The 16,186-nt window shown below is 40.9% G+C and overlaps 1 protein-coding gene across 1 annotated transcript in view; it reads right to left on the bottom strand.

Annotated features, from left to right (window-relative positions):
* Positions 1-1,067: 1,067 nt before the first annotated feature.
* The window catches only part of gcn1 (GCN1 activator of EIF2AK4), a 30,513-nt gene continuing 15,394 nt past the window's right edge, over positions 1,068-16,186 (bottom strand). The window contains exons 35-58 of the mRNA XM_088301865.1: positions 15,753-15,874; positions 15,509-15,623; positions 15,241-15,420; positions 14,346-14,566; positions 14,178-14,246; positions 13,951-14,089; positions 13,671-13,867; positions 12,934-13,076; positions 12,719-12,836; positions 12,435-12,650; positions 12,151-12,315; positions 11,902-12,063; positions 11,705-11,797; positions 11,484-11,627; positions 11,119-11,388; positions 10,909-11,022; positions 10,151-10,381; positions 9,878-10,071; positions 7,292-7,406; positions 6,635-6,731; positions 4,521-4,669; positions 3,286-3,396; positions 2,270-2,491; positions 1,068-2,171 (exon numbers count right to left, since the gene is read on the bottom strand). Coding sequence (XP_088157991.1) covers positions 2,046-2,171; positions 2,270-2,491; positions 3,286-3,396; positions 4,521-4,669; positions 6,635-6,731; positions 7,292-7,406; positions 9,878-10,071; positions 10,151-10,381; positions 10,909-11,022; positions 11,119-11,388; positions 11,484-11,627; positions 11,705-11,797; positions 11,902-12,063; positions 12,151-12,315; positions 12,435-12,650; positions 12,719-12,836; positions 12,934-13,076; positions 13,671-13,867; positions 13,951-14,089; positions 14,178-14,246; positions 14,346-14,566; positions 15,241-15,420; positions 15,509-15,623; positions 15,753-15,874 — 3,713 coding nt within the window. The 3' untranslated portion in view covers positions 1,068-2,045. The remainder of the gene's footprint in view (positions 2,172-2,269; positions 2,492-3,285; positions 3,397-4,520; positions 4,670-6,634; positions 6,732-7,291; positions 7,407-9,877; positions 10,072-10,150; positions 10,382-10,908; positions 11,023-11,118; positions 11,389-11,483; positions 11,628-11,704; positions 11,798-11,901; positions 12,064-12,150; positions 12,316-12,434; positions 12,651-12,718; positions 12,837-12,933; positions 13,077-13,670; positions 13,868-13,950; positions 14,090-14,177; positions 14,247-14,345; positions 14,567-15,240; positions 15,421-15,508; positions 15,624-15,752; positions 15,875-16,186) is intronic.

Genomic DNA, 16,186 nt, shown 5'->3' with positions numbered 1-16,186 from the left:
CACTCAACAACATTTTTCTACAATATATTCTGCTCAGTCATAGAAATCTCATAATAAATACGCGAGAGGACATGCCGTTCTGACTACCTTGGTTTGACTTTACCGCTAATTGATTTCTTTATTTTTTTTACATTGTCATCAGCAGCGATTGTAAAAAATGTTTTACAAAGTAAGGAATAAAAAGTACGTATCTTGTTTTCGGATATAGGTGAAAGTAAAATGACAGAAAAATTAATACTTAAAGAGCAGATAATTGAAGAATCTTTTCACAGAATATTGCACATCATTTCCTCTTATCACTGCTATATAGACTAAAGTATTGATGCTTAGTCCCTCGTTTGCAACTCCATCAGCTCCTATTCTTCTGGGTAAACTTTCCACAAGATTACATAGAGCACAGGTGTCAAACTCAAGCCCGCAGGCCAGATTTGGCCTGCGACCTCATTTTACGTGGCCCGCGAAGGGCAACTCATGTGCGTCAACTTAGTGTTTGTAGTACATTTTCTTCACTTTGCCATTTATTTGTTACCAATCCTCCCCTTTTAAAATAAATTGTAAAACCGTTGAATAAACAATTACTTACTGGCTTCTGATTTAAAAACTGGCTTTCCATCAATTTGTTGCGCGTATGTGATAATGAAAGGTGATCAAACATTTATATGGGTTGACAGTTATAACGGCCCTCTGAGGGAAACAATAAATGTAACCCATCCACAAAAATGAGTTTGACACCCCTGACGTAGAGTGAAGGAGTTTTTGTCAACTCATCCACATTTCTCTGACTTCATTCTGGAGGGTGTTTGATGGGGTTGAGGTCGGGACTCTCAGACAACGCACCCACTAAATTGGAAACATGGAATTATGCAAGATTTATTTGTTCAACATTACTTTTAAGATACAGGAATAAGAATTTGACAAACGGATTCATTGATTACATAAACTGCATTCAGATCGATACCACTTTAATTTTCATTTTCATACTGAAGTCGAATGCAACGAATCAAAGACCACGCAAAACCCCAACATGGCCTTCAGAAAAACACTTCAAAATAATTCACTCTACAGTATGAAATCAAGAAGTTTTTTTATTTTGTATTGCCTTTTTACAACCACATCAATGGGATAAGAACCTTTGCTGTTGTAGACACTGTCCCCACAAATCAATCAACGACCAAAACATAAGGGATTTGCGCAATAAGCCATCACAGTGGCATCACAAATCATTTTAGTAAAATTTGAAAAACAAAATTGGAAATTTTTGAACAGAAATGGCCTCATTGCTATCACAAAACTGAAAAGTAACCTGTAAAAAGAGATAAATTAAAATGTTTTATTTAGGGATTAAATGTCATTAAAATAAACTAGGATTTGTTAGAAAGGGGATTTGGGAATGAAATGTGAATCAATAGTTGTTTCTCAGCATAGGAACTTGTGGTAAATACATCTTTTGTATCAGTCTCTGGAAGACTAGGGATGAATCAATATCCAAACATCATGATACGAAATGCTATAAACCTCGCAATAATTCTCACGATATTGTGGGGAAGTTGGTGGTATAAAAAAACATTATAGTGGAAAACATTGCAATATCGTGGTAAATATCGCAATACCAGTTATTGTTACATCCCAATGTAAGACACTGCCACATTGGACCATTTGGGGGCTGAAAAGAAAATCTCATTATTCCGGTGCAACTATAACCAGAATAACAAATTGTAAAACATTTTGAAAGCTAAATAAATGTAAATTTAACATCTGCCAAATCAGAAAATGGCATATCAAAATTGGGGGGGGGGGAAAGTTAAATTAAAGATGCCATTGCAAAATCTTCTCAAATTGTGAATTTGCTGACGAAAGGGGCGTTGAGAGACAGAACTACAGGTCTGGTCTTGCTGGTCTTTTTTTTTTTGTCTGCTGGCAAGTATCCCGAGTTCCTGTGCTGGAAAACAGAGCAACATGAGCGCATGATTGTGTCTGGAGCGATCATACAGCGGAGATCACATCATTTTTGGCCTGACGTTATCCAATAGCTCAGTCCGGTTCAATCACGTCAGAATGGTATCATCTATCTCTTCATTGGAGTCTTGCTGACTGGCAATCTTCTTCAAAGAGCGGCGATGACACTCTGATAGGAGGTCGTTACTTGTGGAGTCCAAAATGGCCGCGATTGTCTGAAACGCACAACGTAATAAAAAGTACAACATGAGTGTCCGTGTGTCAATGATTTCCATTTATAACACAGCAGCATACTGTCGGTTAGTGGCCTGACCTGCATAGATTCCTCCCCCTGGCGGAGTCGTAAGAGGTTGACGATGGTGTGCTCGCTCTGGGCTCTGACGCTGGTGTTCTTGTCTTTAGTGTTGTCCAACAGAGTCTTCAACAGAGGCTTGATGTGATTTGCCTCCAAGACAGGTGCCGCAGGCTCTTTGAAGACCCACCACAGTACTCGTTCTGACACCAGCCTGATGTCGCTGGACTGGTTCTGAAGACACTGCGGGGCCACACGGACAGCAGGTGTCACAAGGAACGCGAATGGACTACATACTCCGAAACGACGTGCTATGCTAGTGTTGCATTATGAAAAAGTAAAGACAGGACAGTCTTTAAAGAACTCTTTTCTTTATCGAACAATGAAGGGCTAATAATTCACAATTCAGCAAATGTACAACCTGTTTAAAGAGGTTATTCATAATACAGTCATCTAGATTCAAATGAGGAGTTGAATTGTTGAGTTCCAAGTGAGTTGGGAAGCTTTTCTGCTGAATTTTCATATTCACATTGGATATCTGCCAGATGGGACTACATAATAAATGGACAGATTGCATATACCTGGTGAATGTGAGGCTGATCTCATTGAAGTAGGTCAATCTACACACCTGGGTCTCACAAAACAACTAAACTAAACTTAGCGCTACTTTAAATCAAAACTACAGTGAAAGCATTGACCATTACACATGGTCATCATATGGTACATTAGAGGTGCGTTGATAATGAAATAAGCAAAATTGTGATGAGCGGTGGGTGGAGTAATGTGGAGGTTGCTGTCATTTTTTCATAATTAATGCTTCTGCGTTGTCGCTGCTCCATGTTGATAGTTGCAGGCAAGCCAGTGAATGTTAAAACGTGTCACTTGAAAACTACACACAAAGAGCAAAAACAAAAATCCACACAAAATTGTACACATTCTAGTCATTAAATTGGGTGTTTAGACCTGCAATGTAAATCCATTTGAAAAGACTGGGCTCATTAACATATTGCTGACTGATTATGTAGTGCATAACAAACCTTGACAAACTGTGTGATGAATCGCTGGGAAACATTACTGCCTTCATCCACGCCGAGCTGATATCTCATCAGGAATCCCATCCCTCTGATCCCACTGCTAGCAATGGGGATCTGCAAGACGAGCCAGGTCAAATGTTGTCAACGTACAAGATATTTTCTGAATACTAAGACCGTATCAATTTTTAAGGCTATGCATGCCACAAACAACAGGGAAATAAAAAAAAAATCCATCCATCCATCCATCTTCTGTACCGCTTCTCCTCACTAGGGTCGCGGGGGGCGCTGGAGCCTATCCCAGCTATCTTCGGGCAGTAGGCGGGGGACACCCTGAACTGGTTGCCAGCCAATTGCAGGGCAAAAAAAAAAAGCTAAATCAAAATATAGCTTTTCTGATCCCTAATCGCATTATAGCTACATGAAAAACTGTAGCAGTAGTACGGTTTCCTCTTTTGCCATGGATACAAACTATATCCTGAAAATACTTTTAGACTCAGACATATCATGACATCCTTAACAGCATTGCAGATTTCAAACATGTTACCTGTTTTTTTTTTTTAACACGTTACTATTGAGCACTATAAGCAGACACATCCAGATGAAAAGAAAGAGGGGAAGACTTGTCCATTAGAAAAAGAAAAAAAATGGTTGCGAACATTATCCGAGGAGACAAAATTAACTGAAATTGAAAGTAAAAATATGACAAATGAGGGCTTTAAAAAAATATAACGAACTGGACCTACATTTTATGTTTCTGTTTATGTTCTAAAAGTAATAAAGTAGTAAAGTAAAGTAAATATATAATGCATTTTAAAAGTGTTACTGTATGGCTGGCCGTACAAAAGAAGGGTCGAACAGTTGCTTGGGAATTGTATTTTACTTAATTGTATTACACAATACGTAGTCACCTTTAATTTATGTATTTATTTTTACTCTTGGGCTGGACAAATACTCCATTGTTATAAAAATAAAATTTATAAATCAAATTAAAAAATACAGTTATGCTAAACTTAATAAAAACTAAACTAAAACAAAGCATTTCAGATCAAATAAATACTAATGAAAGCTAACAAACCTGCCTTGAAACAAACAAACTAAAAAAAACAACAATGAATATTCCCAAACAATTACAACATGTTTTTTTCATGCTTAACTATTTGAAACAAACATAAAAAAGATCTTCAGAACAGCAGTCGGCAGAGCAGAGGTCTCACATACGCGGCGAACTTTCTGCTCACCCTATCAGCAGTGGCGTTGGTCAAAATGGTCTCAATCACGGTGTCACAGTATTCCTTCCCGCACAGCTTCTCAGGCGCACACTTGACAGCTATGGCTAGCGCCAAGCTACGCCCATGACGCACCATCCAGTCCACTCCTGACATATCCGCTGCATCCAGAGACAAACAGGGATCAGCTTTCTCAAACACTATCTTACTGATGAAGCAAGACACAATTAATATAGGGGAAGCCCCGGACAGGGAGCACTTAGTTTAGTTGAGATCTTAGTTTAGCCTGGTTTGTTACTGCAAGATAGTCTTTGCTCTATGTGCATGACGGGACATCCAGCCTCCCAGTGCATTAAAGATCAAATCTGTGAGTCAAATACTATCAAGTGCTGTAAAATGAGTGTTCACTGATATTTGAGTGTTTTGGGATGACAGGTTAGGATACATTTATCATGGTTAACGCTATTAATTTAGGCAATTGTAAATTATTTTATGATCTGCATCAATAAAATGCAGTTTTTGCACATAGGTCAACATCTTATAACAATTTAGATGCCTAACATTTATTATTGGGTGCTAATTTATATTATACCAAATGGGATGCGCTTTGTTACAGCTCTAGCTGTTGGGAAATGCGCTTTATAGATAATGTTGTATTGCATTGTAATATGTGTATCAATGGGAGTTCACGGTGGCAGAAAAGCTCCAGGACCAGTGTCACAAAAGATAAATTTCAAACCCAAACAATGTGTTACGCTGCCCAAAAAAACTTCTTCCATGCATTTATATACCTTCCGTGTCAGGTCATCAAGCAAGGAGGTGAGTTCTGTCTCAAACTACGCGACTTTGTTGTCGTTCACAATGGTCGTGCTTGTCAGAGTCAGACTACAAGATAATATTTTTCACTGACTTGTCCGGTCAAGACCTCACACTACAAGTCCGCCACGGACCAGACCCTGCCCAGTCAGCAAGATGGTTTCAATCGGCGCAGGTCCGTCGGAGAGACGGGACAAGCAGCTGTGAAAGTCATGTCGATGGAGGCATTATGGGCATGTGTGTTTCTTGTCTGCTAGGTAAAGAAAAAAAAAGACTATGAATGTGTTCCTGGAGGGTGGGGAGAGGGCAGTATGGACAGTCTAGCCTCCAAAAAGAATTTCAGGTAAGGTACACACATTTGTTTAATTCGACCATGTATGCTAATCACCTACTGGCTTTGCACTTGGCAAACGTAGCATAAGTTGAAATGCTACGTATACTTTTCAATATTTCCTCCCAACTGTCCATTCCTTTTTTGGCCATTTTGATTGTTTGTATATGAGCGCCACGTCCAGTCTCTCGTCATAAGTAGGGTGGCACTTTTTGCATACTGGTCAATGCCGAAGAACCAATCGAAGGATGACGAAGGACATACTCGGCGGCAAGAACTACTACATTCTTGACATGGCAGACTTTCATTGAGGTGGTCATGAAGCGTGCCAGACGCCAAACAACCAATTGTTTTGAGGATGTCACACTACACCGCTATGAGACGCTACATTTGTCTGTGACACATCTGTCGGCCCAAAATAGGGCTACATCCGTGTAGTCTGACGTTGGCATTAGTGATAGTGAGATCTAGATCTTAAAGTACGACTAGGAGACCGAACACTGCTCTCATCTGCCAGTTACAGGCTAGGAATAATATAATTGTGCTGGAGCAACCTCTCTTCTCACATGACCTGGTTCAATGAGATTTCTTTTTCTTCCCTCTCTGCCAAACTCAATGCGTCAACTCATTTTAAAGATGTGGACAACATTTCAATGGCTGTAACAACGGAGATGAAAAGAATCCTAGAAGAACCAAACCTGGAGTGCAAGGTGTGGCCGAGACCACTAGAAAAACATGTGCCATACCAAGGGGAGTGCTTCAATGGGAAAAATATGGACAGGTAGTTTGAGAAATAACTTTTCTGACATTATCTTGTTTGTATGTATATTTGTATGTACTATGCATGTGTGTGAATCTGGACATGGACATGGCATCTGATGAGATAATCGGTCATGTTTTTAGGAAAAAAAATTGTTAATGCACAATATACAATGAAACATCAGGTGACATTAACTTTGCTTTTACAGTAGATACTAACCCAAGATGTGCTGAAGCAAGACATTTTTCAGCTCTTCCTCTGACAGAAAAGGGCAGAGCTCACCAATGCAGCCGGCTGAAGCCATCCGAGTTGCATCCTATTTGTGCAATCACACAAAGACAGAGATGAGAGGACCGACAAACACGAGACCCTATTGGTCCTTTTTCCTTAAAAATGGATTATGGTGGATGAAATCCTTTTAAAATCTAATTGTACTCAACCTTCTTTTTAGTTGCATACCACACAGGGAGACCATACATGGCATGAAAGGAGAGACGTCCAAGTGACGTGGCGTGACATCCCTGAGCTCATGTTCACCTCGCCATCAACTACTTGCAATTTCTTTTGGTCCGCATTGGGACTTCAACAGTAACTCAGTAGTTTCTTAACCCAAAATGACCTATTGGTGCCCCATTTATTGTTCCAGAGAATTTAAACCACCTTTGTTGTTAACCACATCCTCTCTCACAGACGTCCGTTTTATCACGTTGCTCACAGAAAAAGACCAAAACCAGAAAAGACTGCACTGAAAAGCTGCTACAGTTCCACTTAATTTGACTGAATAGTTAAATTCATAGGTAAAGGCTTTTCACAACAGAAAATCTTCTCCAACCTGTTTAATGCTTCAAGTCATCTGCTCTGCTCCCAATGTCATACCTCGTCATGTCCCAGCATGCCTAGTAATGTGGTGGTGATGTTCTTGCGGATGTTTGGGTCCACCTTTGACCCAGCCCCTTGAATGACGAACCTTAAAGCCTGTAGCATTGTCTCCCTGTCAAAGACAAAGAAAGCACATCACCATAACATAAGAATCACAAGTTATTAGTGTTAGTTGTATTTGTGTGGGAGGAATGCAGTCCTACCAAAAGCTATTTTTGGAACAAAAACATATTTTCACTTATTACATTTTCAGCCAGCAATGGTGTAGCTCATAAAGAAGTCAAATGCAAATTAAAAAAACAAATTCAGGCTAGTTTGATATGAGATGCTTTTGGTAAAATATTATTTTCTTTGTTTTTGGCAGTTACAAGATTTAATTTAAATTACATTCGGCAAAGCATCTAAAAAAAATGTCAGCTTATGGTTTGTTTTGGGTTTAAAGTGTCTCAATGTGCTGTTCTATTTTAGGCTGTGTGCTCAAAGTCTAAACGAGAGGTACAGCAGTTGTTTTCATCACTGAATAATGCTGCTATAAATTAGCTTATCTGTTTTGCCCACGGAAAGGGTTGGCCACCGTGTAATATGGAAATTACTCAGTTCAAACTCTTCCACTTTTCCTCTTTTTTAGTTTACTCATGTCATTTAGATGTACAATTCCAATAGATGTAGTCTTGAGCTGTAACTGTATATAGTGTAAAGAGCAGGTGGAAGGAGCATGTAATAACCTAAACAATGTTAAATGTACAGTGTTAGGTTTCAAATACATTGAATGAAATATATAGCATTCAAACTACACATGATTGCACTAAGAGTGACTAAATACATGTACTCAATGAGGAGGCCACAAATAAATCAATAAATCATCACTAACATTAACAGCCATCCTAGTAATACACTAATAATAATAATAATAATAATAATAATAATAATAATAATAATTATAGTCTGTACTCAGTTGCATTTAGTTTTCAATTGTACGAGCCCTATACAGCTTGCCAATAAGCCAACTACATCTCCCATAATGTATTTGGAAATCACTCAACGTCAACTCACCGGCCGATTTAAAATCCACCCAACACTATACATTCAACCAAACAATTGCAGCATTTAAAGTACACAGTACAACCGCGAACCAACTAATACAATGGCAACACAGCACAGCTTCAACCGCACGTTATTTTGGCACCTCCGTGACATTGCAAACAATCGCTAAATTTGAGACTGCAATTTAGGAGCGCACAATCACGTACAACAACATAATAGCCACAACATAAACAGAAATTGAAAAGCGCTTGACCAGTTGACTGTATACCGGGTCGAGATGTTGCGACGCGAGTCCAGCGCATAAGTAGTATTTATGTTTAAAAAAAAAAGTGCAGTCACGCGACCAAACGAAGTGCATTCACCTGAGCCTCCGCACCTGACCGGACATTTAAAGACCCTTTTGCTAAGATGTACCATTGTCATTGCACCATAGAACATGCCAACAAATTTACTATTAATCCCAGTAGATACATAGGAGACAATCTAAATTATTCTATAATCGAGCCCAAAAAAATACAGAGGTGAGCAAAATGGTTCCTGCATCTTCACAAAATAAAATAGCTGTTTTTGAGGTATGGTGCTAAATTGGATTGCTCCTGAGTGGCTACTTACTGTACAACTATGTAATAACACGCTGACAATTGCAAATGCAGTTGGTGACTGAGAGCAACGCATTTCTTTAAACCACAACATTGACTCTGAAATTACCTTTTACGTTAAGTTTACTTAAATTTGCATAAATTACACTGGTCAACACATTTGTATGAAAATGATTTGTAAAAGTGTGGTTCGATTATTTCATCATAAGAATGCTAAAACTCAAAGTACTCCCGAAATACATTAAACAAGAGTAAAAGAAAGTCTATAACAATTGGAAATTTTGTTGAGTTTGAATAAGATTTCTTTAAAAAAAAGTTTTCATGATTTAATTTTACTCAGTAAGATGATGGAATTTGATGTTGCTGTCAAAGAGTTTCTATGCTGAAATATTTTTTGTCATGTAAAAAAGGCATTTGCTTAATAAATTGGAGCATCACACTACGTACGCCTTTTTGATTGGCTTGTTTACCTGGAACCACCTTATTGAAAGTTTGGTTTTCTTTCTTAAGGAATCGGAATTAATCAATCAAATCAATTGAAACGCATGTATTTCCATGTTCTATTTTGTCCTTTAGCTGGTGGATTTTTTTTTTTAGAAGACACCGCAGTAATTAAGTAACAGGTGAAAACAATGTAGTTCTGCCACCTGGTGGCCATGTTGGGGAATTAGTTTCTATTTAGCCTTCATTTCTGACAAAACGACAGTTATACGATGATTTGGGGGTCTTTGCTGGGATCCCAGGTACGCTTATGAACATAAACATGTTTCAAATTCAAGAGAAATCACACAAAAATCCTCACGAGCAAACTGGGAAACTACTACCTACTACTACTATTAGGTATCTTGGAAGCAAAATAATACCTCAGTATGAACCTTTTGTTACATTATAGCAATAAATGACAATTTAAGTAACCGTAATCCCCAATAAATGCACACACCTGACTCCAGAGTCCTCTGCATTGCGAATGGCAGAGAGTTGCTCTGTGAAGAGTGGGTCAACCTTGCTGTGGATAGAAACCAGTTGGCCCAAGGCTTCAGCAGCCCTCAACCTCACCGCACGGCTTGAGTCTTGCAGGGCCTTTAGGAAGGTGGTCTGCAGCTGTGGCAGGAAGGGTTTCAGCGCGATACCCACCTGAAAGAACGCTAGAGTGAAGCTCTGCAACTCATCTCTTCTGAAGCGCTGATTGCAAGAAGAGAACCTTTTAACAGACCTTTGCCAGGAGTAGGGTAAGAGTTTCCAACAGAGCTGTTTTCACTGTCCAGGCAAAACGGTCACCCAAGATACGAATAAGGGGGCCAGTGATGTTGACCACAGAGGGCCGCAGAGCCTCAGGGGATGTCAATTTAATAACCCCTCCTAATGCTTTGGCTGCTTCTTCCTTCTGCTCAGGACTTCCAGTAAGGACACCTTCCCTCAGGACAGGCAGGATGCAAGTAACACCCTGTCACGCAAGAAGAAAATGTGTCAGAGTAAGAATTGGTACCATTTTTCCCCATTTCAATGCATTTCTGTAGTGTAGTCATAAAAATAAAAAAATACATGCTATAACAATTATTAGCTGGATAATTTACTATCCAAATCTGCACAGGTTACGTGATGTCACACTAAGGAAATAGAGGCACGCTTGAACGCACACTGTCTCACGTCTCTTCATCCGCAAACAGTTGGTAGATACGCTTTTGATGCATTCTCAGGCAATTTTTGTCGTTTACCCGTTTAGCGAGTAGGTTCATTAGGCGCACAAGGGCCAATTTGTGGGCCGGACTAAAATCAACCTCTGGCCTTTGTTAATTTTTAAACAATTTGTCAGCCCCGACTCCCGCCCCAAAAATGGGCGTCCGGCCGGGCAGGGCAAACTGCTCTCGTCAATATCAATGGAGAATCACACTGAGGGAGGGCATCAAGATTTCCAACATCAATGCAATTAAATCTACTTGACGATTGATTGTGTAACAGAAACAGTCTTACCTTTTTGGGCAGACAGAAACCAGGTAGGTGTTGACCTTTTACATCAGCAGCTGCCGATCTAATGTCTCGATGAAGGTCGTCAATTAGAGCCAGTTGGCTGCTCGCGTCCAGTCTCTTGAGGAGAAAAAAAGAGAATGAAAAAAAAATAGTGAGTCGATAAATGACTCCATAAACAGAATATATTGGAAACATTAGTTCACATGAACACACCTTAGTGATGGAGTTGATTGTGTCCCAACTCTGCGAGAGAACTTCTGTGTTGGTGTCATTAAGGAGGTGGATGAGGCCTGACAACAGGTTGCGTGTATGGGCACTATAGTCTAGACGTGTGCGGGCAAAGTAGGCATTGAGGATCGTGACAGCGGCCTGTCGCAGGCCAGCATCTGAGTTTCGAGTCGCTTCCAACAGATCATCGATGATGATGCGCTGGCCCACTTCATCGTCCACGGAGAGGATCACTGTTTGACAACTGCATAATTCCTGATGCAAAGTAAATAAAGTTCATCAGCAATGTCAAAAATAAAATGAAAAAATCACAACGGCATCAGCAGAAATGATTGCTTGTTGAGTGTTACCTGAGGTTCATCCTCTGTTCCTAGTTTTCCTTTAAGTGAGGAGAGAAGGGCAGGCAGGATGACGCCGAGGTGGCGGGTCAGGGCATCACCGGCCACAGCTGACAGGAAGGCCAACACGCGAGTGTTCACTGGAGGCGCAGTGAGCTGGGAGAACAACATTTGGTTTAGTTAGTCACATTATTCCTCTTCTTCTTACGGTAGTGAGGATCATCAACTTCTACCTTTGGCACCAAATACGGCAGCACTGATCGGCTCTTCACCGCCATGACTTGCTTCAAGCCATCCAAAGCAAACTCTGCTGTCTCCTCATCATCCTGGGAACACATTTACCACAGCTTGAGTATTAAAAAAAAAAAAAAAAATCATAGCATGTCTACTATTCATCTTGGTTAGAATGTTAACATTTTTAGTGACTTACAAGCTGTTTCAGCAGAGTTGGAAGGATGTCATCCAGTGCCTGGTGACCAATGGTGACATGGAGCTGCTCAAATGTTTTGGCTGCAGCTTCTCTGACTTCTTCCAGAGGGTCACAGAGAGCCTTCCTTACAGTGGGGACCAGAGACTCGGAGAAGACCAGCACCTATCAAACAATAACATACGCTCAGTCTGGTTTAATAGTGATGATCTACTTGACCCATGATGAGCAAAATGCATTTGTATGACTAACCGCGTCTTTGCTGGTGGACTTCATGATCTCACTGAGGCCAATGCAGACGCCCTGCCTTTCATCACTCTTGTCAGAACGCAGACCCTGTTCCAGGATGGGAATAATCTCTGGAAGAATCTTCTCACCCAGCTTTCGCACCAGATCACCTAGTGTCCGGGCCGCAATCTGAAATCACACAGATACATTAAAAAAAATTGAAATTTGTGCAGTTGACTTTAGCAAAAAAAAAAAAAAAAGGTAAGAAAAATGACAACAAAAAAATAGACTAGTCATCAGGTACATACTGTTCTCTTGTCAGGGCAAGTGGAGGCCAAGAAGCCGAGGAGGAGGGTGAAAAGGGTCGGGAGGATTTCTCGAAGTGTTCGTGGTGTGTTGGACACCACTATCTTCCACACGTGAAGAGATGCCTGGCGAACTACCAGCTGGGTGTCCGAACGGCCCATGTAGAGGCCGGAAAGGACACGGTTACGCCGCTCAGCCCCGAGAGCTGAAATAATAGCCTAGAAGTGAGGCAATTAAAGTTAGCCACCGGCAAACACTTCAAAAAGTTAAAGCTAGATGTTCTTACTTTATTTGATGCAGCAGTTCCAAAGTTGTCATCCTCTGATGCTGTCTCTGTGGTCATCTTTCCTGTCACTCCAGAGATATGGAAGAGCAGATCCCCAAGCAGCTGGACAGAACTGAACCTGTAAAAGCAACGCAAACATGGGCACACAGTTAAACGGATATTCATGCTACATCGACTCAAACTCCACACTTTACTGAAAGCTAAGTCTTGCTGACCTGATTCTCCAAAGGTCATCAAACAGCCCCTGCTCCAGTTCAGGAAGCAAGAGTGCAATGGCAGTCTCTGCATACATGCTGATGATGCGCTGGCCGGCGCGAAGCGCAGTGTCTCTCACATATTCATTTTCATCTGCCAGAGCCTGGTGAATCAGTCCGTAAATGTAAAGATAATCTATCTAAATAACAACACTAAAAGCAAAGACTGAATCTGTATTAGTTATGTATAAGCAAAAAAACAATTCTATCTCCAGTATAAGCATATATGTAGGCGGGGTGGGAATCTATGGGTACCTCACAGAGCATTGCATAGTAAACAGGACAATATTAAGTATTAAGTACATGTCGCAAGTGACTGGGTAGTTGCAATTGGGTATGAACAGGAAAGAATGTCTGCCATTGGTTCGCAACCAGTTCAGGGTATATATAAGTGGGCACCCCATAGCCCATACCTAAGCCCCCTTGATTTTTTTCTTCATTTACTTTGAGTTAAGCCACACTTTTGATTGACAGCATGTGCATGCATGCATACTTGTTGGATTAAGGCTGGTTGTTCTTTGGGTTGATGTACTGGGAATCAAAACAGTGAAACCGGAATTTTAAAAAAGGAATTATTCTTGGAAAATCGTTAGTCCTGGTACCAATCAATTATCGAGACTCGATGCCCAACCTTACTCATCACACAAATAGATTAATCTAATGATCTATCCTAGCATTGCAAGCAGAGAAGCAATTACCTTGAGGATGCAGGGGATGATGGGCCCGACATAGGGAGTAAATTTGTCTCCAAATGTGAGAGGCAGGTAGATGAACATCATGATGTAGCCGTCTCTGACGTGGGAGGCTATATCCACCTTACTAGCTGTCTGCACCACATCGGGCATTAGTTTGTCCAGCTTCTCAACGCCAAGCCCGGCCATCACCTCGGCCAGCCCTGAATCCACCAGAGAATGAATTTTGTCAGTAATTTGAGTCACTTTACTTCAAACAAAAGAAATGATAAGCAACGTTAGTGACCTTGAGCGGCCCCAGAACGATCGACTGAGCTCTGCTCAGAAGCCAACGTCTCCATGAGCCACGGCAGAAGGTCGTCAAAGCAGGATTCACCCATTCCTTTCACCATGGCTCCCAGGGCTTTAGCTGACACTGTGCGCACCTGGAGAGAAGCAGCAACAGTATTAGCTTCAGACACACACACCCACATTCATACTACTGCAGCATTATTTGTCGACTAATTATCCCACCTCAGGCACTGGGTCCAACAAGGAAGTCTTCAGTCCAGGAATGACACTGGGCAGGTATGGTGACAGATCCTACCCAAAAACCACAATGGTTTATTGGTCCATACAATATAGTGCTTGACAAGCTTAACAAAATGTTATACAGTGTTATTATATTGCGAAGAACAATACCTTTTGGTCAGTCAGGGAGTACATATTGCCAATAATCTGAGCGGCCATCTTGCGAGTGTCAGTGGAACGATCCTGGAAGGCTCTCTGGACGATGGGCATGATCAGAGCGAGGGAAGGGGCATCAATGAAATGTACAAACTTGGTGTCCAGAAGGGTCTGAAGACATGTCTGGGTTCTTCGGGATGGATCAGTGAGAGCATCCAACAGGATGGGCGTTATAGCTGGGAAAAGGATAATGAGAGTCATTTTGAATGAGGTGTTAGGACATACCGCAATCTAAAATGATCCATACAGGGTTGCAGACATTCAACTTCACAAATCTTGAATGTCCTGCCAAACGCAGACAGTTTTACCCAACAACATCATGACTTGCGACATAAAAAAAAAAAGTCATATCCCCATTTTTGAAATATGTTGTCAGCTTTTAAGCCATTTCTCTGGAACAGTAAGGGTCCATGTGGCACCTTGGGACCAGATGCAAATATTGTAACAGCACAGGACTTTGGTGTAGGTAATTTGTTGCAAATTAACTAAAGAGACATGTTTTTGATTGAAACTGAACAGCCCGGGTGAAGTCCTCGTTATCCTTGGTGAGAACATGCAAACTCCATACAGAAGGGCTGGCAATGTAAACCTGGTGAACCCCTATGTCTTATACTATTTATAACAAAAGTATTATGCATGACTAAACACATAAATCAGCTTTGGAAGTTATCTTAGAAGTAAAGAATCTAATAAAATTGAGACTGTAAAACTGTAACAGTTAAGCAATGTGCCAAGCCCAAAATCTCAAGCAGGTCAAATAAGAGCTGGTCTTGAGGACTGCAGATGTACCTGCTGTAAATGTGTTTGTGTAATTCAAAATTAACACACAGCAACAAGACACCTCTCTTACCAAGAATTTCAGGGTTACGGATGACTGAGCCAATTTGTCGGAGAGCCTGCTGACCAGCTTTTTGCACCTTCACATGGGAGTCAGTCAACACTTCGGTCAGTTTTGGAACAATGCTTGGCAGACAGGAAGACAGTTGCTTAGGTGCACAGAACGCCATGGCACCAAGCAACTCCACAGAGCCTTTCAAAGCAGAGTTGGAACATTAGATGAATTATAATGCCCATGCTTTCAATACATTGTAGCTTGTTTTTGTGTTGTCTGTGCAGACCCGCTTTAGTCCGCCACGACTCCTCTTCCAGGGCCACTAGCAGAGAAGGCAGAACTAGCTTCACTCCGTGTGCGCTCAAGTTCCTCATCACTGCCTTAGCACAGTCATCAGCAGCCTGGTGCAGAGATGAGGGACCGTTAGAAACACAAATAAAAAAATCTATGCATTTCAACAGTTTGGGACATTGATTTGAGTGCAACAAGTCAAAACAAAAGAACCATGAGGAATTAATTTCCTTGCTCACCTCTCTTACATACTGATTTCCATCTCCAAAGCAAAGCAGGAGGTGTGGCAGCACATGGACAACATATGGCTCAAACAATTTGCCCAACATGTTGCACAGCATCTCGAAAGCAAAAAGTGCACCTGGAAAAGACCAAACGTCAATATTCCAAAGGTGCAACAATTAATTGATTAATCAACTACAATTGAAGAACGGATTAATTGACAGGTATTTTGATAATCGAGTACTCGTTTCGAGAAGAAGTTCTTAACGCCAGAGTATGAACAGAAGACTAGATACGCCAACGTTCTATAGCAGCTCGAATAAGCAAAGTGCTAGTATTTTTCTCATTCTGGTTTTTGTGCCGTCAATCAACATGGTATGTGGCAACAGACAAGTGCAATGTGACAAGGCCTTTCATGCTTGCTTATGGATGGACGCAGTGTGTGTCGTCA

The sequence above is a fragment of the Idiotropiscis lumnitzeri genome, chromosome 1, assembly GCF_059441095.1.
Source record: "Idiotropiscis lumnitzeri isolate Australia: NSW breed Sydney's pygmy pipehorse chromosome 1, RoL_Ilum_1.0, whole genome shotgun sequence".
NCBI classification, from domain to species: Eukaryota; Metazoa; Chordata; class Actinopteri; order Syngnathiformes; family Syngnathidae; genus Idiotropiscis; species Idiotropiscis lumnitzeri.
The sequence above is the reverse complement of the archived record's forward strand: the minus strand, read 5'-3'. Positions and strand labels throughout refer to the sequence as shown.